The sequence below is a fragment of the Ranitomeya variabilis genome, chromosome 1 (assembly GCF_051348905.1).
Source record: "Ranitomeya variabilis isolate aRanVar5 chromosome 1, aRanVar5.hap1, whole genome shotgun sequence".
Lineage (NCBI taxonomy): Eukaryota > Metazoa > Chordata > Amphibia > Anura > Dendrobatidae > Ranitomeya > Ranitomeya variabilis.
In genome coordinates this window covers 428,248,019-428,275,075 of record NC_135232.1, presented here as the reverse complement: position 1 = coordinate 428,275,075, position 27,057 = coordinate 428,248,019, and the positions used below count along the sequence as shown (strand labels likewise).

The 27,057-nt window shown below is 43.6% G+C and overlaps 1 protein-coding gene across 6 annotated transcripts in view; it reads left to right on the top strand.

Moving 5' to 3' along the window:
- IFT74 (intraflagellar transport 74) overlaps positions 1-25,809 on the top strand; it is a 190,654-nt gene extending 164,845 nt beyond the window's left edge. For all 6 annotated transcript variants that reach the window (XM_077249280.1, XM_077249283.1, XM_077249282.1 and 3 more), the window contains exons 15-20: positions 2,389-2,486; positions 2,700-2,826; positions 18,683-18,846; positions 21,379-21,504; positions 24,024-24,084; positions 25,511-25,809. In XM_077249280.1, coding sequence (XP_077105395.1) covers positions 2,389-2,486; positions 2,700-2,826; positions 18,683-18,846; positions 21,379-21,504; positions 24,024-24,084; positions 25,511-25,626 — 692 coding nt within the window. In that variant the 3' untranslated portion in view covers positions 25,627-25,809. The remainder of the gene's footprint in view (positions 1-2,388; positions 2,487-2,699; positions 2,827-18,682; positions 18,847-21,378; positions 21,505-24,023; positions 24,085-25,510) is intronic.
- The last annotated feature ends 1,248 nt before the right edge of the window (positions 25,810-27,057 follow it).

Sequence of the window (27,057 nt, the reverse complement as noted above, 5' to 3'; positions counted from 1 at the left end):
TTGTAAAGTTTCTCCTATACACTGCATCAGGGACTTGTATGGGTAATTTTGATCCTTGTCTGTGATCAAAAACGGTCATATGCTCTTGATCTTTTGCAGACTGCTCAATCCGCAAAAAACACAGACATGTGCACCTCCCCATAGAATAGAATGGGTACATGTTCTATCTGATAGAGCACGTACCTAAAACTGACGACTGAATGAGGCCTAACTGAGTCCATTTTTTATACCAATATTTTGAGACCAAAATTACCACTACATAAGGCCCAAATAATACCGCTACATGGCGACCAATGCCATTACCACTATATAGTAAATCAATAATATTACCATATTTCTACAGAACAAAACACACTATGTATAGACCAGCATTACCAAAAATACCATACAACCCCACATAATGACTGAATTGCTCCACCAAATTAATACTAAAAGATAAAACACACACTATTAACAAGTGTGACCATGTATTGGTAGATACCAGTCCTCCTACTGTATATAAGTGATTACAGTACAGTTATATACGGTATAGCGACTTACCGGTGATGATCATTCTGATGGGACTGGTTTATGTTTTCATCTGACCCAGTCCATCATGATGACTTCTTCCAGCCACAACATATTTGCAGTATGTATAAGAAAACTCCTCATCCTGGCTGCATCTGCATCATGGAACATTGAACACAATACTTTAAAAAAAAAAAAAAAAAAATTATGTCATTAGTATATTTAGTGGAGTGGTCAGTCCTGAGGAAGAAGTACATTTTTGTACTTCGAAATGTATCGAGTAAACCACTGCCTTCACTTACTTCACCAGATTACATGTCTCAAGTTCATCTAGCAGCACGGAAACCGTCCACAAATATCCATTTATTTACTGTATAGGGAGAGGAACATGTATTGCTGCATTTACACAGTAATTTTACCCCTATTGAATCCCTTTAATGTTCTCACCCACTAGATCACTCATGGACCACATAGAGTATGATGGCTCACACACCAAGTAGGATTCCACCACAGTGAATTCCCCACATGCAAAGTATGATGACACCACAGTGCCCCCAGCAAAGTATGATGCCGCCATTGTGCCCCAACACAATATTATACTGCCACAGTGCCCCAAACACAATATAATACTTTCACAGTTCCCCCACACAGTATGATCTCCTCCAGAGTATGATATGCCAACAGTACCCCTCACAGTATGATGTCAACACAGCCCCCAAACAGAGTGTAATGCCCCCATAAACAGTATGATATCTCCACAGCCTCCACACACAGTATTATGGCCACACAGCTCCCATACATAGTACGATGTCCCACATACAGATTGATGGCCGCACAACCCCCTCACATAGTATGATGACCCTTCATTGCCAACACATAGTATAATGTCCACACCCACAGTCTGATGCCCTCTTAGCCGAAACACATAATATGATGACCCTACAGCCCTCATACATGGTAGGATGCCCCTACACACAGAATGATACCCCCTCACATAGTATAATTGACCCTCAGCCCCCCCACCACAACACACAAACACACACACTTACACACAGGGAGGAGTATGAGCGCCAAACAACCCCCGCACAAGGTATAATAGATGCATAGCCCTCCACACAGTATGATATTGCCAAGGTTCTCATACAGTATGATGCCCCTGCACACAGTGCACCCATACACTATATAATGTCCCCACAGCTTGCCAGACACAGTATGGTGCCTCCACAGCCAAATAGTATTAAAACCATGAGGCTTATAGTCACCTACCACTAATTACATGTCCACCACAGCTTCTGTCTGCTCTCCTGAGTGGTATAAACAGTGAGCCGTCACAGGTGGCATAATGTAATAACATCATTGTGGCAGGACACTGACCTCTTATAATCTTCAGACTTACAGAGAGTTAGGGCAGGATCCTTATCACAGAATTGAACTGTATTGGTGTCATGTTGATGCTGACAGTTCCATGTGGCTGTCGATGGTTCTGTGGGCTAGAAGTTTGGGTCTGGAGCCCTTGATCTTTGACACTAGCGATGCCATAGCAGTTCACTTATATTGCACTTAGTATAATATTATATTTGGTTTAGGAGAGAAAACATCAAGAGATGTTTTGATTTTTAGTATGGAAGTCCACTAGAGTTGGTTAGGGTGCAGACATCACGTGGATCAGTCTGGTGAGGCTCTAGGTTATCTTGGTCTGTCTGTTGAAGCCCGTGAGAAAAGGTTTGGCAATTCCTTCTCTAGATCATAATCTAATCCACTAGGATTCAGTAATCTAATTTATTAATATGTGAAATTATGTTGTTAGTCCCGTATCTGTACCTGTGATGACCACCACACATACGGTGTTCTTTTCTCACAACTTTGAGGTTATGCTTTCAGGGTTTTTCTCCAGTTTTGAAGAAAATAAGAATCAAGAGACGGAGAGGAAGTCAGAGATAGAAGCAAATATTGTCACACTCCTGGAACACTCAAGCAGGGTGAGTCCCCGTCAGTTGCCCGGACAGAAGGATATCCTTTGTTGTGTAGGGCTGTCCACTCTAGCCGGTACTCTGGCACCACAAAGCAGACATTTCTTGATATAGTAAGCACATGACAAGTAGGATATGTAATATCTATTTTGTTTTCATGATTTCATTTATGTTTCTTGCCAAAAAATGCATTCCTATTAGCACAATTCTCATTTTATACAGAATATAAATCGAATGAAACAAATCTCTTTGGTTACATCTCAAGATCTGAAAATTATGCAAGAGGACCTTACGTTTAAGGAAACTGAGATGCACAAATCGCAGAGCACTGCAAAGAATTTGACATCTGGTAAGGAGCTTTCTTCCAGCCTTGGATTTTACACACAGATATAAAGGGAAACTGTTTCTTGTAGGATGGTGATACAACAAAACAAGTAATTAAAAGTGTATCCTGGTCTCTTTAATTTTTCTAATATTTATCACTACATTTTTAAAGTACACCAAAACACATGGAATTGTATTTTATACCATTACTATATTTTCGAGAAGACAACAGGCAATATAAATTCACATTTCATTCTGCTTACTCTAAAATGTAACTACACTTTCGGGGGAATTTTTAGAATAAGAGATCATTTATGAGTATATTAAGAATTATTGCCGATATTGGTGTGAAAATAAATGAAATGCCTGTCTGTTTTTTACATTTTGCATATTTTTTTATACCCACAAAGTACCACTAAAATGGCTATTAACAGCCTTTTGGATTGACAGTGGCTTTCTTTTATTATTTATTTTTTTACCTGCATTTTTTTTTTTCATCTATTTTTAATTTGCTTCACATATTGTGCACTATAAGTTCTTAAAAGGTCATAAAAAACCTTGCTGGACCTTGCAATAATAAATACTTTTTGTTTACTACCTAATTTTCCCTGTAACTGAGGCTGGTATATTAGCTCCAGTTACAGTGGAAACACTGCCTGCTACCATAGCAGATCTGGAGGTGTCTCTAAGGGTGCAGCAACTCCTGCTTCCTCCCATAAGTTAGCAATCAAATGACTGCTGAGAACAAAGCGCTTCCTATTACTGGATACACAGCCCTTGTTAAACGCTGTAAGACACTTATTAATTAAGATTCTAACAATATGTCCCTGCAGATCTTTAGAATGCCAGTAGAGAGTATGCCATATATGTGTGGTGTAAGGTGGTTGTCGGACACCTAGTGGATGGCAGATAAACCTGAAGTAATGCTTTAGTACAGATAGGAGTAAAATAGATTATTTGGCCATGACAGATTGATTATGAGCACCTGAAGGGTTGGGGGAGACTTCTGCTCACCATATCTCCACCCATGGGTGTGGTTCGCTTTGTAAAAAGAGACCTGTTTGTCTCACACATGTCTATGTGTATTGAGGTGTGCAGATCTCCTGGATGCTAAAGGACTAAGAAACTGGACACTAAGCCAGGTGGGCTAACCAGCACTATTGTATGGACTTTTTGATTTATGTTTTACTTTTTGCCGGACAAGGGCTGTATTAGAGTTTCATGTGATGTGGTTTATGAGGTCTTCATGAAATAAACCAGCCAGACTTTTAAACAGAAACGGTTCCTGTGATACCTCATATCGCACCCAAGTGAGTAGCATAGTTAGATTTGGTGGAGAATGCGGGCAGCGTTCCCAGGGAACAAGTATAACTATTACAGAAGTGCTGCATGTCATGGGTGAATGTGGCTATAGGTCAGGGAGCAGTGTCAAACAGCATGGAGAAGCTGTAAGCCTAGCAACAGCTACAGTAGTAACGACTGGTACAACAGGAGACAAGTAAGCTGCTCATGCAACAGCTCCACCAGCAGCAACAGATTCGACAACAGCAGCAGGGAGCTACAGTCCCATTCCAGAGTGCCATGGACTGGATCCTCACACCACATAAGAATTATGCTGCGGCATACCTGGACGATATTGTAATCTTCAGCCCAGATTAGGAAAATTATCTGAGAAAGGCCTAGATGATGATTTATGCTCTCAGGAAGGGAGGTTCTTTGTAAATCTTAAAAAATATGCCATGGGGCCAGACGGAAGCCAAAAACCTTAGATATATAGTAGGTAGAGGCGAAATGAAACCTAGATCAATAAAATGGATGCAATCCAAAAACTGCACAAAACCTCTCTCAAAAAAGAAAGTTATGGTCATTATGGGAATTATGGGGTGGTACAGAGGTTCATTCAAAACTTTGCCATGGTGGCCGCACCCTGACCGACCTTCTTAAGGGAACAAAATCAGTCATGGCCAATGGACATCGTTTGGATTGAACATGAAGAGGAACACAGAGATTAGCTGCAGCCCGGACAAGCCAGAGCTCCAGGACCGCGAGTGCTGACACCGTTGAAAGGGCGCCAGCACGGGAGGTGAGTATAGGCTTTTTTTATTTATTGATACCAAACATTTAGTACAAGAAGGGGTTGTCCTAGTAGTGGACAACCCCTTTAAGTAAGAAAAATTATCCCCAAAGGTGAATGAGTGAAAATGAGCATCATGCGAGTCCTGTTCTAGCTGCGCTGATACACTGCTCATTTTAATTTGAGGATTATAAAGACATTCTGATGTGGTTTTTCAAATTAAATACCCCAGCTTCATCAGGTCTACGCAGTAGCGTAGCTACCGGGGGGCAGAGGGTGCGGGCGCCCCGAGCCCAGTGCTCAGAGGGGGCCCACCCGGAGCTACGCTACTGTAACTGTATCGGCGCGCTCAGTTACATTCTGCAGCAGAGCAGGAAGAATCGATCTCCCTGCTCTGCCGCTATGGGGCTCCTGAGCAGGCGGGGGGCCCGATGCCAGCAGAGGGCCCCCCGCCTGTCATCGCAGGGTCAGCTGTACCGGCATTTAGCCGATACAGCTGACCGCAATGATGAGGGAAGGAGCGCTGCGCTCCTTCCCCCATCATCCCCCTGTCAGCGTCTGACGTCGGCGACGCTGACAGGGGGCGTGATGAGTCACTGCCCGGCGCCCGCTATCAGGGGACGAGCAGGAGCTCAGCAGAGCAAGAACCAGGAAGAAGAGAGGTAAGTATTTATTTATTTGTTTAAGGGGTGCTGCCTTATACTACAGAATCTGCCTATGGGGGGGTACTGTCTTATACTACAGGGTCTGCCTAATACTACAAGGTCTGCCTATGGGGGGTCTGCCTAATACTGCAGGGTCTGCCTATGGGGGGTCTGCCTAATACTACAGGGTCTGCCTATGGAGGGGTCTGCCTAATGCTACAGGGATTGCCTATGGGGGGGTCTGCCTTATACTACAGGGTCTGCCTATGGGGGGGTCTGCATTATACTACAGGGTCTGCCTATGGGGGGGTGCTGTCTTATACTACAGGATCTGCCTATGGGGGTACTGTCTTACACTACAGGGTCTGCCTATAGGGGTGCTGCTTTATACTACAGGGTCTGTCTGCAGGGTGCTACCTTATACTACAGGGTCTACCTATGGGGTGCTGCCTTATACTACAGAGTCTGCCTATGGGTGCTGCCTTGTGCTATATAGTCTGCCTATGGGGGTGCATTATACAATATAGAGTAGGCCTATGGGGTGTGCATTATACTATATTGAGGACTATCTGGTACATTATACTATATTGAGGACTATCTTGTGCATTATACTATATTGGGGACGATCTGGTGCATTATACTATATGGAGGCTATCTAGAGGGGCATCATACAGTGTGGGGGATTACAGTGTTCGAGCCATCAAACAGTTTGGAGGCTACTAAGGGGGCATTATACTGTGTATAAGAGCATCATGCTGTGTATAAGGGAGCTGTACAAGGGACACTTGGGACATTATTAAATGGTAAAGTGGGCACTTATTGTTATAGGGGAACTCAGGTTACTGTGACTATCAAAGGGGCACACAGGGCAATATTACTTTCTAGGGGGCAAAATATGGGCACTGTTTTCTAGGGCACTTGCACCTGGCATTGCTATATTATAGAGGGGTGCCATAGAATTTAGAGGGCACACAGAACCACACGGCAGGGGCAGTAATAGGGACACATACGGCAGCAGCGGCTAAGTATTGGGGTATCAGCAGGATGAGGAGTTTGTGCATGTTGGGAACAGGTGGTGATGGGGCTGGAATATGAGAAGTGAAATGTGTCTTTGTTGTATTCTCTGCAGCCGAGTCATTACTGGAAGAAGTTGTCATGTCGGTCTGGGCCAGATGGAAAAGATGGGAAACGTGACGACTCCATCATAAAGAACGTCAGCGGTAAGACATTATCTGTAACTGTGCTGTGATCTATGTTCTGTAGGGCTGGTATCGACCACTGACCATATGGCGGTAATATCCATGTTGGTCGTTATATAGAGATTATCTTTAGTAACATCGCAGTCATCTGCTGAGGTTCTCCTCCACTATTAGGACGCGTCACCCAGCTGTAATCGAGGTTACCTGGTTAGGGGCCCACTCGCCCGCCTCTGGGTCTAAGACATGTATTTTAATAATGTATGCAATTTCTATAATGAAATATGATCACATATGATGCTTTAATCAAAGTATATGCTTTATACCCAGGAATGAGCTATCTTTCTCATATCTTGCCGTCATCTGCTGTTGCAGTGAAACTTATATAGCCACCAAATTTTCAAACTTTATACTATTTCCAAAAAACTAATACAACAAAAACAATGTAAACAACTCAGCACAACTAACATAACAAGTGGTTTCCACAATTTCAGCACAAAATGACACTTAAACTACTGCAGTCTCAGCCCCTTCATGACAAGTGTCTTTACTAATTAGTAGAGCATACTTGTTATGACCTGCTGCACATGTGAAGCATATCTAGAGAGCTGTTTCTGACCATGTTTCTGAGGAATCTCAGTCCATTTCTCATGGGCAACGTCCTCAAGTTATATATATTCTTGGGATTGCGTCTTACAACCATATTCTTCAAATTTCACCAAAGATTTTCTATGAAATTTATGTCAGCTGACTGACAGCCACTCCAAAATGGGTATGCTTTGGCACATTGTCCTCTTGGAAGGTCCAATGATGCCCATGCTTTAGCTTCATCATATAAGGTATGACGTTTTCTTAGAATATCATATTTGATTGAATCCGTACATCTCTCGACAAGCTGCTGGGTTCCTGTATTAGAGTAAGCAAATCTGCCTCAGAGTATCACCGAAGCACTACCATTCTTCACTATAAGCAGGGTGTTCTTTCCCGCATACTTCCTCCTCCAGACACAGGTCCTAAAAGTTCCAGTTTTAATTAATCACTTCACAGAACAGAATCTAAGAACTTATGTGGTTTATTTGTATGGTTTTGAGCATAGTTGTACATCCTGGACTTTGGGCAAGGGGAACATCAGCATTTTGAGTGTGTCTTACTGTGAAATCTGAAACCTCGGTGCCTTCTACCCATAAGTTTTCCTCAGGCCTTCATTTATTCAAGGGCTTTTTGACCACCTGCTTCCTCAGGAATCTGATGGCCTCCTCATTCTGTCAGTCCAGGAAGTGTAGCCAATGCTCCTTTAACTATCCTCCTGACTGTATCTCTTTTTGTATCCTTTTCCTTGTTTGTACAAGACTATGATCTCCTATCTTAACTTTTTTGACCACTCTGTTGACAACCCAAGAATATTAGTAAACTGGAGGCCATTGTCCATGAGGAATGGGCTAAGATTCCTCAGTAACACTCCAGAAATTGGTGTCTGACTATACATCATGTTCACAGCAGGTCATGACAGTTCTAAAGATGCTTGTCATGAAAGGGTTGAATAATTCGGAGACCACAGTAGTCATTAAAAGTGGCATTTTGTGTTGAATTTGTAGAAACCTCTTGATATATTAGTTGTGTTGAGTTATTCAAATAATTTTCGTTTTATTAGTGTATTGCAAACAGCAAAAAGTGTGTGGATTTTACTAATAAACCTAATTTGCACTGGGGGTTAAATAATTATGATTGGAACTGTAAAACGTGATTTTCCACTGTTGTAACTGTTGCATTGACGTAAGCTGCATTTACGCTGAAAAATTATAGCAAACAAGCGTTAGTTCAGTCTAAAACAGCTGCCGATCACTCGATGAACAAGCAAAATGAAACGATCTTGTGCAGTGCAAAAAATCTTAATGGAGCATTGTCCTGTTGGGTCAAGACTCAAGTTGTGAGAACAATGGCTGCTTGTTTGCACTTAGGGATCTACTACACATCATTCATTGAACATCTTTTACCGCGGTCTGATGGTGTCGACAGGTTAATATACGTTCGCAGATCAGTTTCCGTTTAGTGCCGCCAGTTGGTCGAGGTAAACAGACCTTTGGCTATCTTGCTTCTAGTAGAGTTTCAGAACTAATGCAGAAGATCAAGAAGATCACAAAGTTTAGAATGCTGATGGCTGTAGGACATACTGGAATATGTTGGGTTCTCCACCAGCATGACCATTTACTTTTGTGAAGGGTCAAGAAGGGCTCTAATAGCAAAGCCCCGGTTTATTGAGCTCCTCTTGAAGCATTTTTTTTCCAGAGCAAGGTTATTATAAGTAGATTGACATATGGTTAATCTTGCCTTGAAACTTGGACGGTTTACATAAATTGGTGGTGGCGTGGCATTTATGGAAGTGGAGTGTGTTTGCTGCCTAGCAAATATATTTGGATTCAAACAGTGTGTCCAAGATGAAATGTGATCTAAGCATCTTTTAATGGCTCGCCGGAGAAAGAAAAAAAGTCATCAGCAGCCCCGGAGAAAGAAAAAGGAAGCTGTCCAGAGTAAACAATTTCACTAATGCTATTGTTCCTCACATGTTTTTTCTGGGGTCAAGAATCTTGGTCTCAGACTGCATTGCTTTGTACATACCTTCTGCCACTTCTCAGCATATCTAAAGGAACCGGCCTGTATCCTCTTCCTGACTACAGTTATTTGTTTTTGGTTCTTTAGCGGCAACTTCTTTACTAACCTTGTTACATTAAGATAAATTCTAATGTACATATTCTGATTTGTAAGTCTTGTCCGGGAGAAGCATGACATTATTGTCCATAATAATAAAAGCAAAAAAGCAGTCCTCTCTGGACAGAGCGGAGTAAAGTCCGGTGTCCGAAGATGTTTTCCACATTCTTTTCACGTGTATTGTGTCTGCTTTTAAAGAGTTGTTTTTCTTTTTCTTTCGTTGTTTTTTCTTATTCTTGTGACAACACCCAAAGGTAAAACTTAACGTTAGAGATAGCCATAGTTTGGGAATTGTGTTTTATTTATGCACACACATACCTCATGAGTGTGTTTGTGTGTGTATATACCATATTTTACTTTTATAAGACACATCGGATTATAAGACGCACCCCAAATTGTGAGGAGAAAAATAGGAGAAACACCTTTTTTTAATAAAACGTTGGTACTTCTTACAATCCATGCGTCTTATTGCTTACTGGGGGTGGTGGCTGCAGTGAAGTGGCGTCCCAGGGTCGCTGCTGGCGGAGGCAGGAGTGGGGCGATGCTGCAGACCTTAGACTAGGAGAAAGGGGTGTTCGGATGTGCGACGCTGCGGATGTTCGGTGGTGTGGTGGCTCCGCTGACATTTTGTGACAGCCCAGTACCCCCATACTTCCATGGTTTACTTTGTGGTGGACTCTGGGAAAATGGCTGCCGGGGACGGCGCATGCACAGATGGAGATCTTGGCACTGAGATCTCATCTCCTGAGATCTTGGTGCTGATATCTGTGCATGTGCTGCTCCGGCAGCCATTTTCCCAGAATCCACCACAATGTAAACCATGGAAGTGCGGGGGTCCCGGGCTTTCACAAAATATCAGCGGGGCCCCCGCACCACCGAACATCCACAGTGTCACACCTCCAAACACCCCCTCATCCCAGCCTGTGGCTTGCAGCAACACGCCACTCTTGCCTCCTACAGAAGCGACCCTGGGATCCTGCTTTACTGCTGCTGGTAAAGTATATTTGAATTATAAGACAAACCCCCATTTCCAGGTCACCACCTGACAGCACACTGGAGGACGTCCTTCTTAGCCATGATGGGACAGGAAACACGAGAGGTTAAAAGGACCCTCCCCCTACCACCCTTCAGTGTTTTTCCTGTCCCATTATGGATAGGAACGGCGAGAGGAAACTACCGTTCTGTGCGGGGGGATGTGGATCGGGGGGGCTTTGCCTCACCCTTCCCTCCATAAGGCGCCCGCTGGCCGACACCCGACCGAGGGTCCCTCTGCCTACCAGTGTAGCGCTGCTCCTGGTATGAGGATCGCTTCCCCCTGCCGGGGGCTCTCGATCCTTCCGTCACGCCCCCTGGTGCATGCGATCCCAGCGGCGGCCTCTGCTGATGTCGGCGTCTCCATGCGGCCGGCATGGGGATGGAAACCCTCGCTGCACCATCCTCTCTTTCCGGCCGCGCGTCACTTCCGGTTTGCGGCTGAGGGGGGCGGGCGGCGTCTCTGCAGTCGGTAGTGAGCGCGGGAGCGCTGTACAGATGAAAAGAGGAACAGAAGTATAAAGGTATGTGCAGGGGCAGTAAGCGATCTCCAGTGCAGTAACATGGAGGACGCAGCTAGAGCAGAGGGGCAGGAGTCCACAGCGCTAGTAAGTAGAGCAGGGCTCTTTGTTATGGATATCTTAAAAAAAAAAAAAAAAAAAAAAAAAAAAAAATGGGGCATTATCCTAGAGTTTGTTATTTTCTATAGGCTGCCTCATTACCTGAAAAACCGTTAAAGAAACCTGGCAAAAGCAAGAAGTGCCCTATTTGTGCAGCCAAGCTGAAAGATACCTGGCAGAAACCCCTATGTGAAGCGTGCACCTGCAAAATCATAGGAGAGGAGCAGGCTTCTCTTATGTCAAATATGAGAGCCATGATAAGAGAGGAGGTCCAGGCTTCGGTATCAAGTCTGGTACTACCGCAAGCCTCACCTTCAGAGAGACCGAGCAAAAGGCAGAGGGTCGATTACTCTTCAGGAGACTCGTTATCTGCGGTATCGGATATAGGGGAGGAAGAGGAGAGCAGAGACCCTCCAGAGAGAGGGAGGAAATACTTATTCTCCGCAGCAGACACAGGAGAACTGTTGGAAGCTGTACGGCATACTATGCAGATTGAGGATCCACAACCATCTTGTTCGGTTCAAGATGAAATGTTTGGTGGCCTGCGCTCACAAACTGCGATGGTGTTTCCTGTAAATTCCCATATTAGATCCATGATTTTGGATGAATGGGAGGAGGCGGAGAAGAGATTGACTATTCCTAAAGATTTCCGACTCCGCTTGCCGTTTGACCCGGAGGATGTTAAAGAATGGGTCGATGTTCCTAAAATAGACATTCCATTGGCGAAAGTGTCCAAAAGAACCTCAATCCCCTTTGAGGACTCTTCCAACTTAAAAGAGCCCATGGACAGAAAGGCAGATGGACTTTTGAAACGGGCCTGGGAAAGTTCTTCGGCGGTTATCGGAGCTAATATTGCAGCAACATCAGTGGCTCGCTCCATGGACCTGTGGCTAAATGATCTTCAGGATCAATTAATAGCCAAAACTCCTAGAGATACTATCCTGAAATCTCTGCCTCTGTTAAAATTGGCAACCACCTTTTTAGCAGACGCGTCCGCAGAGACTGTTAGATTTGCGGCTAGAGGGCAATCTCTCTCTAATGCAGCCAGAAGAGCTATCTGGCTCAAAAGCTGGTCGGGTGATATGCACTCCAAAAATAAATTATGTTCCATACCCTTCTCTGGGGGCAGGGTCTTCGGACCAGTCCTCGACGATATCTTAGAGAAAGCCGCAGATGTAAAAAAGGGGTTCCCCGAAGAAAAGCCTAAAAAATTCCAGCCCTTTCGGAGACCCCGCTATAATCAGAAACAGGATTACAGGGGTAAAGGGAAGCAAGGTAGATGGAGCTACCAGAAAGGGGGAGATAGTAGACCCAAAACCAAGGACTCGAGTTACTCAGGTCCGAGGTCCAGCTACCATAGAAAATGACGCCATCAGAGTAGGGGGTCGTCTAGCCGGATTCCTAGAAGGTTGGAGGGAAATAACAACGAGTCCTTGGGTGTTACAAGTGGTGTCCCAGGGGTACAAAATCGAATTTTCCTCCCTTCCGCCCGAAAGATTTCTGGTGTCCAGTACACATCTAAAATCATCGTCCCCCATGTGGTCGGATATACAGGACCTCCTAAAAATGGCAGCAATTGTTCCGGTCCCCTCTCAAGAAGAGTACAGAGGTCATTACTCGAATCTCTTCTCAATAACAAAACCATCAGGAGAGTCGAGAACAATTATAAATCTGAAGCACCTAAACAGCTGGGTGGTATACAAAAGGTTCAAAATGGAGTCGATTCGGTCTACCATTCCTCTGTTGGGAAAGGGTATGGTGATGTGCACTCTGGACCTAAAGAGTGCATATTACCATGTTCCCATTTACTTAAACCACCAAAAGTTCCTGCGGTTCGCGGTAAACATGGAAGGGAAAATCTATCACTTTCAGTTTCGCTGTCTCCCCTTCGGCCTGGCGTCGGCTCCCAGAGTTTTTACAAAACTTATGGTAGAGGTAGTCGCATATCTGAGAAATCAGGATTTGTTGGTAATCCCTTACCTAGACGACTTTTTGGTAGCGGCAGAGTCAGTAAACCAGCTCAGGATCAACTGTCAGTTCCTCATATCCACTCTAGAGAGTCTCGGATGGATCATAAACTGGGAGAAGTCAGATCTAATACCAAAATCCAGAATAAAATTCCTAGGAGTCATGCTCGACTCGGAAACAAGAATGTCCTACCTTCCGGAAGACAGGCTAAAGGGTATAGTAAAAAAGGTCCATCTTTTCTCCCGAGGCCGAAATACGATCAGAGACGGGATGATAATACTGGGGCTAATGACGGCCTGTATCCCTTGCGTGAGATGGAGTCAGTTTCATTCCCGACAGCTTCAGCAGGGAGTTCTGAAGAGCTGGAACAGAACGCAAAATTCTCTAAATCAAAGACTAAATCTTTCTTTTCAGATCAAGAGGTCTCTGGTATGGTGGACTCTCTCCAAAAATCTCCGGCTGGGAGTACCATGGCTCCAAACTCCGAGTGTGTCAGTCACGACAGACGCAAGTCAGGAAGGTTGGGGAGGTCATGTCCTGGGAAGATATTTCCAAGGTCGCTGGGAAAGAAAGGACAGCAAGAAGTCATCAAACCACAGAGAGTTGCATGCGGTTTGGAAGGTCTTAACGGCGGCACAACATTTGCTGAAGAACAAGCATGTAAAGATCTTCTCGGACAATACGACGACCGTAGCCTTCCTTCGACACCAGGGGGGCCCAAGACATCTGGCATTGCAAGATCTAGCAGAACAGATCTTCAAGTGGGCAGAGAAGTCGGTGCGGTCAATCTCGGCGGTACATCTGGAGGGATCCAAGAACCAGTTGGCGGATTTCCTGAGCAGGAAAAGTGTATCCCCTACAGAGTGGGAACTAAACGACGAAGTATTCAGGGATCTTTGTCATCGTTGGGGGAAGCCGGCTGTGGATCTATTTGCTACAAAGCAAAACGCAAAAGTCAAGACCTTTTACTCCCTAAACCCCTGGGAAAGCCCAGCTGCGATCGATGCCCTGTCACAGCCTTGGAACGACGGTCTTCTGTATGCGTTTCCACCTCTGGCATTGATTCCAAGAGCACTCAGGAAAATCTGCGAGGACGGGGCCAAAGTCATCCTCATAGCTCCTCACTGGCCGAAACGAAGTTGGTTTCCAATGCTAAAGAGATTATCAGTGGAAGAACCCTTCCGGTTACCAGACAGAGAGGATCTTCTTCTACAAGGTCCAGTTCTACACCAGAACCCAGGAGCGCTTCAGTTGGCAGCCTGGATCCTGAACGGAAGGTCTTGAGGGCAAAAGGTCTTTCAGATGACGTCATTTCTACCCTTCAAGCCAGCAGGAAGCCGGTGACATCTGCCATCTACACAAAAATATGGAAAACATTCTGTGGATTCTGTGGGAAGATGACAGTTGATACTGACCATCCAGATATCCCAAAAATTCTTGACTTCTTGCAGTCAGGATTTCAGAAAGGTCTCAGACCAAGTACATTAAGAGTCCAGATAGCGGCCCTAAGTGTATTTTTTGATTTTTCTTTATCTACTCACCCCTGGATTAGTCGATTCTCTAGAGCAGTCCAGAGGCTAAGGCCATTTATTAGGAAATCAGTCCCACCGTGGGATCTTAATCTGGTCCTGAATTTTCTCTGTGATCAGTCCTGGGATATATCGGGAGACATAGACATCAACAAACTCTCTCTTAAAACCGCGTTTTTAGTTGCGATCACATCGGCAAAAAGGTTGGGGGAACTACAGGCTCTTTCGGTACAGAACCCGTATTTACAGATCTTCGATGATAAAATAGTACTAAAGCTTGATCCGGCCTTTCTCCCTAAGGTCGTTTCTGATACTAATATGAATCAGGAGATTGTTTTACCGTCTTTTTGCCAATTCCCTAAAAATCAAAAAGAAAGATTTTTTCATAACCTTGATGTAAGAGAATCAGTACTCAGGTACCTTGATCTATCTAGACCCTGGAGACAGGACAATAACTTGTTTGTTCAGTTCAGGGGTTCAAATAAGGGGAAAAAAGCGTCTAAAGCGACTATCGCACGGTGGATAAAATCTACAATTGATTTAGCCTACAAAGCTAAAGGTCTAAATTCCCCGGTTAATCTTAAAGCCCACTCATCTAGGGCCATGGCCACATCATGGGCGGAGAAAGGGGGGGCTACGGCAGACCAGATCTGTAGAGCTGCATCATGGTCTAATCTTAGTACCTTTTCTAAACACTATAAACTAGATGTAGTTTCGCCTCAGTTGGCTTTTGGTAGGAAGGTACTTCAAGCAGTGGTCCCACCCTGAATACCATTCTCCTTTGGTATTTCTCCAGTGTGCTGTCAGGTGGTGACCTGGAAAACAGTAATTAGACTTACTGGTAATTGTATTTCCAGGAATCCATCCTGACAGCACTGTTAGTTCCCTCCCTATGGTTTGATCTTTATACTTATGTGATGTAACATTTGTATGATTGATTATCTTGTTGTAATAAAACTTGTTTTTGCATCCATCCAGATGTGTTACTTTGGAAAAACACTGAAGGGTGGTAGGGGGAGGGTCCTTTTAACCTCTCGTGTTTCCTGTCCCATCATGGCTAAGAAGGACGTCCTCCAGTGTGCTGTCAGGATGGATTCCTGGAAATACAATTACCAGTAAGTCTAATTACTGTTTTTTCCCCCAAATTTGGGGGGAAAAACGTCAGTCTTATAATCGGAAAAATTTAGTATATACACACGTGTTTCTCACAGAGTTAGAATATCATCAAAAAGTTAATTTATTTCCTTTCTTCAATACAAAAAGTAAAACTCCTATATTATATAGACTCAATGTAAACAGAGTGATCTATTTCAAGTGTTTATTTATGTTAATGTTGATGATTATGGCTTACAGCGAATGAAAACCCAAAAGTTATTATCTCAGTAAATTAGAATAATTAACAAAAAACACCTGCAAAGGCTCCCTAAACATTTAAAAAGGTCCCTTAGTCTGTTTCAGTAGGCTCCACAATCATGGGGAAGACTGCTGACTTGACAGATGTCCAGAAGGCAGTCAGTGACACACTCCACAAGGAGGGTAAGCCACAAAGGGTCATTGCTAAAGAAGCTGGCTGCTCACAGAGTGCTGTATCCAAGCATATTAATGTAAAGTTAAGTGAAAGGAAAATGTATGGTAGAAAATGGTGCACAAGCAACCGGGATAACCGCAGCCTTGAAAGGATTGTTATGAAAAGACCATTCAAAAATTTGGGGGAGATTCACAAGGAGTGGACTGCTGCTGGAGTCATTGCTTCAAGAGCCACCACACAGACGTATCCAGGACATGGGCTACAAGTGTCGCATTCCTTGTGTCAAGCCACTCATGACCAATAGACAACGCCAGAAGCATCTTACTTGGGCCAAGGAGAAAAAGAACTGGACTGTTGCTCAGTGGTCCAAGGTGTTGTTTTTAGATGAAAGTAAATTTTGTATTTCATTTGGAAATCAAGGTCCCAGAGTCTGGAGGAAGAGTGGAGAGGCACACAATCCAAGTGGTTGAGGTCTAGTGTGAAGTTTCCACAATCAATGATGGTTTGGGGAGCCATGTCATCTGCTGGTGTAGGTCCACTGTGTTTTATCAAGACCAAAGTCAGTGCAGCCGTCTACCAGGAAATTTTAGAGCACTTCATGCTTCCCTCTGCCAACAAGCTTTTTGGAGATGTAAATGTCATTCTCCAGCAGGACTTGGCCCCTGTCCACACTGCGAAAAGTACCAATACCTGGTTTGAAAACAACAGTATCACTGTGCTTGATTGGCCAGCAAACTCGCCTGATCTTAACCCCATAGAGAATCTATGGGGTATTGTCAAGAGGAAGATGAGAGACCCCAGACCCAACAATGCTGACGAGCTGAAGGCTGCTATCAAAGCAACCTGGGTTTCCATAACACGTCAGCAGTTCCAAAGGCTGATCGCCTCCATGCCACGCCGCATTGATGCAGTAATTGATGCAAAAGGAGCCCCAACCAAGTATTGAGTGCATTTACTGAACATACATTTAAGTAGGCCAACATTTCGAATTTTAAAATGATTTTTGAAGCTGGTGTTATAAAGTATTCTAATTTATTGAGATAATGACTTTTGGGTTTTCATTGGCTATATGCCATAATCATTAACATAAATAAACACTTGAAATGGAACATACAAGCTCCTTGCAGATGTTTTCCTTGGTGGGATTTGAACCCAGGACCCCAGCGCTGTAGTGCTAACCACTGAGCCACCATGTTGACCTTATGTGGCCATTTTTGCATAAGTGACAACAGAAAGTACAGCCATATTCATCAAAAAAGTTGCCCACTACTTGGACAACTTCTCATACCCGTCGCTTGGCCCCCATAAATTAATAAAGCTTATACTCGACTCCCGTGCCGGCGCCGCTCCCATGGTGTCGGCACTCGCGGTCCCGTGGGCTAGTGTGCGATTGTTGTGACGTCCGCGCCAGTGTCACCGTCTCTGCCTCCTGTCGAATTGTGCAGGAAGAGGAAGTGTGAGATGAGCTGCAGCCCGGAATTCCTCTTCATGTTCGATTTGTTCAAAGGTGGAGACGGTGACACCAGCACTGATTGGGCGCCGGTGTCACATGTCACCACAACCGCACGAGAGCCCCGGGACTGCGAGTGCTGACACCATTGGAACGACGCCAGCATGGGAGGTGAGTATAAGTTTATTATTGTAAGGATGCCAAACATTTTGATCTAGAATATCAAGATATCCCAGTAGTGGACTACCTCTTTAAGTTGTCATTTTTGAAAGCACTGTCCATAGTTGTCTGTCTGATTTCAGTTTTTATGCATGAAAGTCAGCAAGTGTATGGCATTAAGAAATAATTTCTGTAAACGTGGCATTAATTTCATACACATCAGTCACGGCCTGTAAATATGCACATTAGGGTACGTGTTTGTCTTGTATATTTTTTGTACTTCACCCCATATATTACCAGATTGTTCAGAATATAGTCCCTAATCTATTTCCATTGTTGCAAATGCACACCTGTTTGGGTTTATTCCATAGAAAGGCAGTAACAGCTCAGATATTCAATTTATTAAAGGGAATCTTTCAGGTTTTTTGATATTTAAGCTGATAGCTGCATAATGTAGGGGCTGAGACCCTCATTCCAAGGACTTATTAGACTGTGTGCTGTAGTTTCAATACAATCAATATTGTTTTATCAGCAGGAGATTATCATTGAGGACTAGGTCAGGTTCCAGGAAGTCCAGCTGATCTGTGTAACCCCGCCCCCACTACTGATTGGCAGCTTGCTGACAGTGTACACAGGAGTCTGCCAATCAGGGACATGGGCGGGGTTATACACAGCCCAGTATTCTGAGCACTGCTGCATCTACAGCAGAGAAAAAGGATTCTATCAATAAGTATTGATTGGCAAGATTTTACTTAGAGGCAGAAAACTGATTGTTTTTCATAATATTTGCTTAATTAAATCACAAATGCTCAAGATACAATGCACACTAAAAAACAACTCAGTGTATGCACAACACATATATAAAAATCTGTTTATAGCAGAGGACTTTTACATGTTATCGTACCCGTACCTAAAGTCTAATTGATCAAAGTGACATAAATGTTTTAATATTGAATTGTGCGCACTTTCCCTCAGAGAGCCAGCGTCTGCAGCAGGATCTGCAGAAAGTGGAGCAGTTGGAATCCAAGATTACCAGTGAGATGACGTCCCTGAAGGAGAATATCCAGCAAATGTCTGAAGGATTAAATACATACAGCGACTTGGATGGCCTCCGAGCCTCCGCAGAAGAAAAGAAAAAGGTCCTTGGTTAATTGTTTGCTGTGCTCTAGGCTATAAGTGGGGATAAAAACACTCGGAGATTGCGTCCTGACTGCACTGTATGATAGGGGGACTTGTGCAGTTTCCATAGGATGAATGTAATTCTGCTCAGTATTAATATTAGTAACATATATTTTATTAATCATTAATATTTTATTATTAATCAATAGTAGTATAATAATTTTATTGCTTAATATAGGGCAGAACTACCAGAAGTCTGTTGACTTGCTGCTAGTGATGCATCCTACAGTTGGGCGCCATACTTCAGGTATAACAATCCTAGGTGTACCTCTATCGGCAGCGATCCTCACTATGATCTCTCCCATTGTCTCCGTCCTTGTCCTGATCTCTGTTTCTATCACGGTTCAGTCTCCGTTTCTATCTCATTGCTTCTTTCACAATCCTGCTTTTTTCTTCTGCTCTCCGTCGTCTTCTTGTTCTCACTGTCTTCTCTTGCTCACATTCCTTTTGACTTTTACTTGGTTCTCCACTGTCGCATACGTACCTAAAGTGTGTTTGAGGCGGGGTTCACATTGCGTTATGGCAGTCCGTTAGACGGACTGCGTTACACCGTGGCATAACGCGGTGTAATGCAGTCCGTTAACGCTGCCATTAACCCCTATTATTGGGCGCATCGCCAACGCATGCCATAATCGTCATGCGCTAGTGATGTGCCGTCATTCCGTGACTGAGGCTCGGACGCAGGCTGCAGCGTCTGAGGCTCCGTCACCGCTAGCACAGATGAATTATCTGCAGTAGCGGTATAGCATAACGCGATGGCGTGTATGCTATAGCGTTAACGCAGCCCATCAACGCTATGCGTTGAACAGGCTGCTTTAACGCAGTATGATCCTGGCCTTAGGGTTAGGTCTGCACATTTACACAGGTCAGGTAGGTATGCACTTCTGCGTTACATGTGATTTCCATCCCATTGGTTGTCAAAGTTTGCTGGGTTGCAGTTTGCCCAATTCTGCCCTATTAGTGTGGTGTTTTGGGGTGATATGCAGTGCCTTTTGCCTCCAAACAAGGTGTGTATTATGGCATCCAAAGATTTCAATTTTGGTCTCATCTGACCAGACCATATTCTCCCAGTATTTCACAGGCTTGTCTAAATGTTGTTGAGCTTTCCTTTAAGGTGTTTTCCCATCAACAAAAATACTGTGTAATGTCTGTGTCTGACTGTACAGGAACATGGTCTGATCATACCACATCTCCCTCCTGGGCAGGGGAGGAACCAAAAATGTATACAGACAGGACAGCACAGGATCACAAATAATTATTTCTTTGAAGCAAATCATTGTTTAAAGACAGTCAGTGAAATGTTTTACCTCACAGAACCAGCTGTGATCCCCATCTGTAATGTCTGTATACTCTTTTGCTTTCCCCCCTGCCTAGGAGATGTGCTATAATCAGCACAGGGACATTTTAATTAAGCACAACAAAATGTGGAGCTAATTATTGTACCAAGATCTATTAATGAAAATCAACTTTTGTTCATGGGAAAACCCCTTCAAGTGTGCTTGAACATGCTTTTTGTTCACCAACAGAGTCTTGCGTGGTGAGCGTGCACATAGGCCATATTGGTTGAGTGCATTACTTAGTTTTCTTTGAAACAATTGTACCTGCTGATTCTATGTCTTTTTGCAGCTCTCCACAGATGGTCCTTGGCTCTTGGACAACTCTTCTGATAATTCTTCTCACTCCTCTGTCTGAAATCCTCCGGGTAGCACCTAAGTGTAACCTGTTTGTGGTGAAATTGTTTTTTCCACTGCCAGATTATGGCCCTAACAGTGCTCACTGGAACCTTCAGTAATTTAGAAATTCTTGTGTAACCAATGCCATCAATATGTTTTGCAACAATAAGGTTGCAAAGGTCTTGAAGCAACTAAGTCAATAATGTTTCTTGTGTGGCACCTTAGTAATGACACATTTTTATAGGCCATCAGTTGAACCAGTTGATATTTTCCACTAAGTGGCAGGATTGCTTTCTAATTACTGATAGATTTTAACTGGTCTCATCCCTTTCCATGGCTTTTTGCACCTCTTTCTTCATGTGTTCAATACTTCTTCCCTGTGTCATTTCTCATTATTACACATAATTTATGGACATCTCTGGTTTGATTTCTTTGCTTTTTGTGGATTGGATGGGTTGTTACCGACATCTGGTGAGAATTTCATGTCAGTAGCACCTTTAAAAATATATTTACCGAAAATTGTTGACGAGTTCAATACTTATTTCACTCGCTGTATGTATATGTATATACAGTATATGCTCAGCAGCTCTTGCCACTATTATATGGTCACCTCACTTAGGAAAACATAAGTGACCTTCCAGAGTCCCTTAAAGAAATTAATGTGATAATGTGCACCTATTATCTAAACCGTCAGCTACAATAGATGTCAGGTTTAGTAGTAAACTAATAAAACAAATGGATTTGCTAGATTTTATGCTAATATCTTATTTATCAGTGTATAAAAATAGAATTAAATCTCAAAATTGTTTATTTCATCAGAAACTTCAGGAGGATAAAATCATTTTAACCAAGTGTAGAGACACTTTTAAGAAGACGATGGCACAGTTTAATTCTGAGAATGATAAACTGAAATCCCAACTGCAGGATAATGAGACTCACGCTCAGGTATCTGAATGCATGATGTGTCACTTCCTTGTACTATTTCACTCTGCTGGATGTTTTCAGAGATTTGTGGGTTGTTGTAATAAATTTAGTTATATAATTTTACGGCTCACATAGACGAGCCGATAATCATTCACAGATAATCAGTACACATGCCAGAAATCACCCAACAAACGAGCATTCCTCGGGTGATTGGATCATTCATGTCGGCATTAAAATCATCGTTCTTGGCAGCACATTGCTCAAGGTAAACAGGAGATGTGCTGCCGATAATGATGATATTCTATTCGCGTTGCATTAACGATCGATCGTTCTGTGCACATAGAATTCTGGTCAGCCTGGATAAAAGGGATATTCAATGTCCATCTATCGGCTTGTATATTGCCAATCAGCGGTCACATAACAGCTGCGGTTGCCCAGTCTGCATGGGTACTTAGAGCCATGTGATAATTTATTTTTGGGGGATTTCTTATCATGCTTGGAGACAGTTAACTCCCTAACTAATTAAATAAGAAGCTACTCTGGGTTTAATAGAAATGGATAATTCATTGTTAATATCAGCATATAGCCGTGATTTTACTCTTGCTGTAGGTCAGCTCCCCATAATATGTTCTCCAGTGTATAAATAATTCATATAAATATGGCAAATAATTACCATTTCTACAAATACTCTAGATTAAAAAAAAAGTAACCCTAACCACACTTATACTTAGATTTTTAACGAAAACTGTTCACAAACTAAAGGATGTGGTAACTAATAGCTCTAAGCAGTAGGATCCATGTGGATGACCTCTGTGCCTGCATAAACCCTAATGGGCCAGTAGGATCTTCGTGGATGGGCCAGTAGGATCCGTGTGGATGAACCACTGTGCATGCATAAACACTGATGGGCCACTAAGATCTGTGTGGATGGGCGAGTGGGATCCGTGTGGATGGGCCAGTAGGATCTGTGTGGATGAACCACTGTGCCAGCATTAACACTAATGGGCAAGTAGGATCCACTTGGATGGGCCACTAGGATCCGTGTTGATGGGCCAGTAGGATCCGTGTGGATGAACCACTGTGCCTGCCTAAACACTGATGGACCAGTAGGATCTGTGTGGATGGGCCAGTAGGATCCATGTGGATGAACCACTGTGCCTACATAAACCCTAATGGGCCAGTAGGATCTGAGTGGATGGGCCAGAAGGATCCGTGTGGATGAACCACTGTGCCTGCATAAACACTTATGGGCCAGTAAGATCTGTGTGGATGGACCAATAGGATCCGTGTGGATGAACCACTGTGTCTGCCTAAACACTGATGAACCGGTAGGATCTGTGTGGATGGGCCAGTAGGATCCGTGTTGATGACCACTGTGCCTGCAAAAAACCTAATGGGCCAGTAGGATCCGTGTGGATGAACCACTGTGCATGCATAAACACTGATGGGCCACTAAGATCTGTGTGGATGGGCCAGTAAGATCCGTGTGGATGGGCGAGTGGGATCCGTGTGGATGGGGCAGTAGGATCTGTGTGGATGGGCCAGTAGGATCTGTGTGGATGAACCACTGTGCCAGCATTAACACTAATGGGCAAGTAGGATCCACGTGGATGGGCCACTAGGATCTGTGTGGATGGGCCACTAGGATCCGTGTTGATGGGCCAGTAGGATCCGTGTGGATGAACCACTGTGCCTGCCTAAACACTGATGGACCAGTAGGATCTGTGTGGATGGGCCAGTAGGATCCATGTGGATGAACCATTGTGCCTGCATAAACCCTAATGGGCCAGTAGGATCTGAGTGGATGGGCCAGAAGGATCCGTGTGGATGAACCACTGTGCCTGCATAAACACTTATGGGCCAGTAAGATCTGTGTGGATGGACCAATAGGATCCGTGTGGATGAACCACTGTGTCTGCCTAAACACTGATGAGCCGGTAGGATCTGTGTGGATGGGCCAGTAGGATCCGTGTTGATAACCACTGTGCCTGCAAAAACCCTAATGGGCCAGTAGGATCCATGTGGATGGGCCAGTAGGATCCGTGTGGATGGGCCAGTAGGATCTATGTGGATGAACCACTGTGCCTGCATAAACCCTAATGGGCCAGTAGGATCTGAGTGGATGGGCCAGTAGGATCCGTGTGGATGAACCACTGTACCTGCATAAACCCTAATGGGCCAGTAGGATCTGAGTGGATGGGCCAGTAGGATCCGTGTGGATGAACCACTGTGCCTGCATAAACCCTAATGGGCCAGTAGGATCTGTGTGGATGGGCCAGTAGGATCCGTGTGGATGAACCACTGTGCCTGCATAAACACTCATGGGCCCTCTGCTGATCATTGAGAGTCCTGGAGGTCTGACTCCACCAAGGAACCTTTGATCGCTTATCAATCGTTAATATTAAACTATCTAAATGGTGACACAGAGCCCCTGTAAAATCACAGAATGTTATGCTATTATTTTCTGACACAGGAAAATTACCACTCGCATACTAGTTTACTTTGGTCCCAATAATATTTTTATATATATGTATTCACAGCTCACAAACCTGGAAAGAAAATGGCAACAGCACGAGCAGAACAACTTTGTGATGAAAGAATGTATCCTTTGTGTTTTAGAAATTTTATCCCGAGGAAAGAAAAGAAAACTGAACAGTAGGTGATAGTCATTCTCCAACCTGTACGCATTCAGTAGTGAAAATAAATAAGCTCTTTATTTTTTTTTTTCTCCTGCTGTCCCTTGCCGAGACAGTCAATCATTAGACTTTTTCCTTGTTCTCTCTTCTTAGATCAATGCTTACTAAATCTTTTCTGTGTAGGTGATAAAATGTAGGGATTCGCAGCAAGATCTTATCATATAGGGAAGTGAAATTATTTAAAGGGAATCTGTTATCCGTTTTTTTTTTTCATGTAATCTGAGAGCAGCATGATGTAGAGGCAGAGATCCTGATACCAGTGATTTGTCACCTATCCGCTTAGTATAGTTTCAATAAAATCAGTGTTTTTATCAGCAGGCGATTATCACTACAGGACTATTTGTCTTGTGCTATTTAGTCCACCTGCTGTACACAGAAAGCAGCCAATCAGCGGTGTGGGAGGGATTATACAGAGCTCGGCATTCAGAGAACTGCTAGATATAAAGGAGAGAAAACAGGCTTTTTATCAAAACTGCACCAAAGCAGCCCAGTAAGAGATACATTCCTGGAATCAGAGTCTCTGCCCCTACATTATGCTGCTCTCAGATAACATAGTAAAAACTTGGTGACAGATTCCCTTTAAGGCTCCCATAGACATTAGAAAAAGTCCACCAACCATCTGATGGATATAGGGACCTCACGACTCTCTTCCAACAAAGGAGGATCAGACTACAGTAGTAGAATTTCAGCAGCCTATCCTTTTGTTTTCTGTGGCGATAACCCAGTGCCAGAGGAGTTTGGAAGCAGTTTTCTCCTCTCTCCCCATTGAACACTCATGAACACTTGACCAAGAGCTTCTTTGCATGGAGGAATCAGGAGAGAGAGCTTACTGCAGGTCAAACTTCCAGCCATCAGAGTTAAGTAAAAAGATTTGCATGACCCTAGTCCAACAGCCACTTTGGTAGTCCCTGACTGCGTTCCTTACCATAGCCCTCCAATCTTCTTCCTGCTGGCTTCCCTGCCAGTTCTTCTGATTAGTAGGCTTGGCTTGACATCATACATAGGATCACTCCACACTAATCAGAAGAGGCTTCTGGCCTGGTGGCGATTGGCTACCAAAATGGACATTGGAACAGGGTCCTGCGAATCTTTTTGGTCAACTCTAGCTGACAGTTGTCTCGTCTTGGGCCAGCTTTATCTCGTGAATATATAAAATATTAGGTTTGCGTATACATTGTCTGATCCAAAGGGTGTAATGGAACAGACTTACTCCTTAGGGGTTACACTACTGTTTGGGAAAGAATAGTAATATAATGGAGTCCCTTAGAATGCCAAAAGTAAGACGTACAATGTAGCTTTATTCTAAGTATTACCTTGACTTCTGTATGCAGTCATAGCTTCAAAGAGCCAAGAGAGCGACTATAAGCAAGTGATGAAGACGGTAACCAGACAGATAGCAGATTATAACAAAACACTCATAGATGCTCTGCAGAACTCCCGGAACTGAACCGTTTCGTCTTTCCTTCCCGCTCTCCAGCAATATTCGCATATTGGCAGTATGATCATTATCTTTTTGTAAGAAATGATTTAGTATAATTGTAGGTCAAGGACCAAAAATGTACTGTGTATATAAGCTCATAGTCCTTTCAATGTATGCTAAAGAATAAATAAGTTATTTGATGATTCAGTTGATAGTGTGGGATTACAGTACTTTTTATAGAAAGATTGAACTATTGTGTAGCATTCTGCATGCATGCAATGTTAATAGCGCCACTGTTAATGTTTATGGCCTACTGTATTGTGTGATTTTTATTATGTAAAATCTCCAGTATCTACCTGTAAATTTAAATGGCCACTGTCATTTCAACAAACTTTGTATAAATCAATAGTGTCAGCAAAAATGTGAAACTTTGTAATATATCTTATCAGAAAAATCTGCTCCTTTCTTCACTCATGATTAGTGATGAGCGAGTATACTCGTATACTCGGGTTGCTCGGTTTGTGTAACTGCTCGGAGATTTAGTTTTCATCTCCTCAGCTGCATGATTTACAGCTGCTAGTCAGGCTGAATACATGTGGGGGTTGCCTGTTTGTTAGGGAATTCCCACATGTATTCCGGCTGACCAGCAGCTGTAAATCATGCAGCTGAGGCGACGAAAACTAAATCTCCGAGCAGTTACAAATACTTGGAGATCACCCGAGCAATGAGTACACTCGCTCATCACTACTCATGATCCTTACTAGTCAAAGAAAGACTAACTGCTAGCTCACTGAGTTATCAGGTTACAGGTCTGTGAAAAGGGAAGGGGGCCAAGTAGTGAGAGGCGCAGACACACAGATCGTGCTGCAGCTTCTTGCTAGTGATTTCTCTCATTTTCGGTGCTGCATTCACAGCTAATAATGCTCTGGGTTAACAACCATCCGTAAACTTATAGACAGTCCACAAAAAACAATCACCAATTTATAGACAGTCCGCTTTTTTTCTGCTGTCCGCAGTATTTGGTAGGAAAAAGCACCGTCCATGATTTGTTTTGCACATGCTTAGAGCCATTACTAGTTGCCAGCAGTGAATTAGGAGGAGCAGTTATTTTGACAATCAGAGGTGCGCATGAGTTTCTTTACAGCGCTTACTACTCTGATCCATCCTTCATACTCAGAGACACTCCATTTCTCTGTCGGCAGCCTCTGATGTCTACGACAGCCACCACACTATACGAATTCTGCCACCAAGCTGGAATCGCCCCTCTCCTCTAACCATAAGACTCATAGGCAAGGTACTGGGGAACTGAGTATATAGTATACACACAGGCACCGCTCCACACTGTACTATACAGGGGGGTGCATAAGTAGGTATATTGTTAGTATAGTTGGTGAAGGTGTTGCAGTTTTCTTCCAACTACTGCTGAAACTTTTTAGTATTCTCTGTCTTCCAATAAAC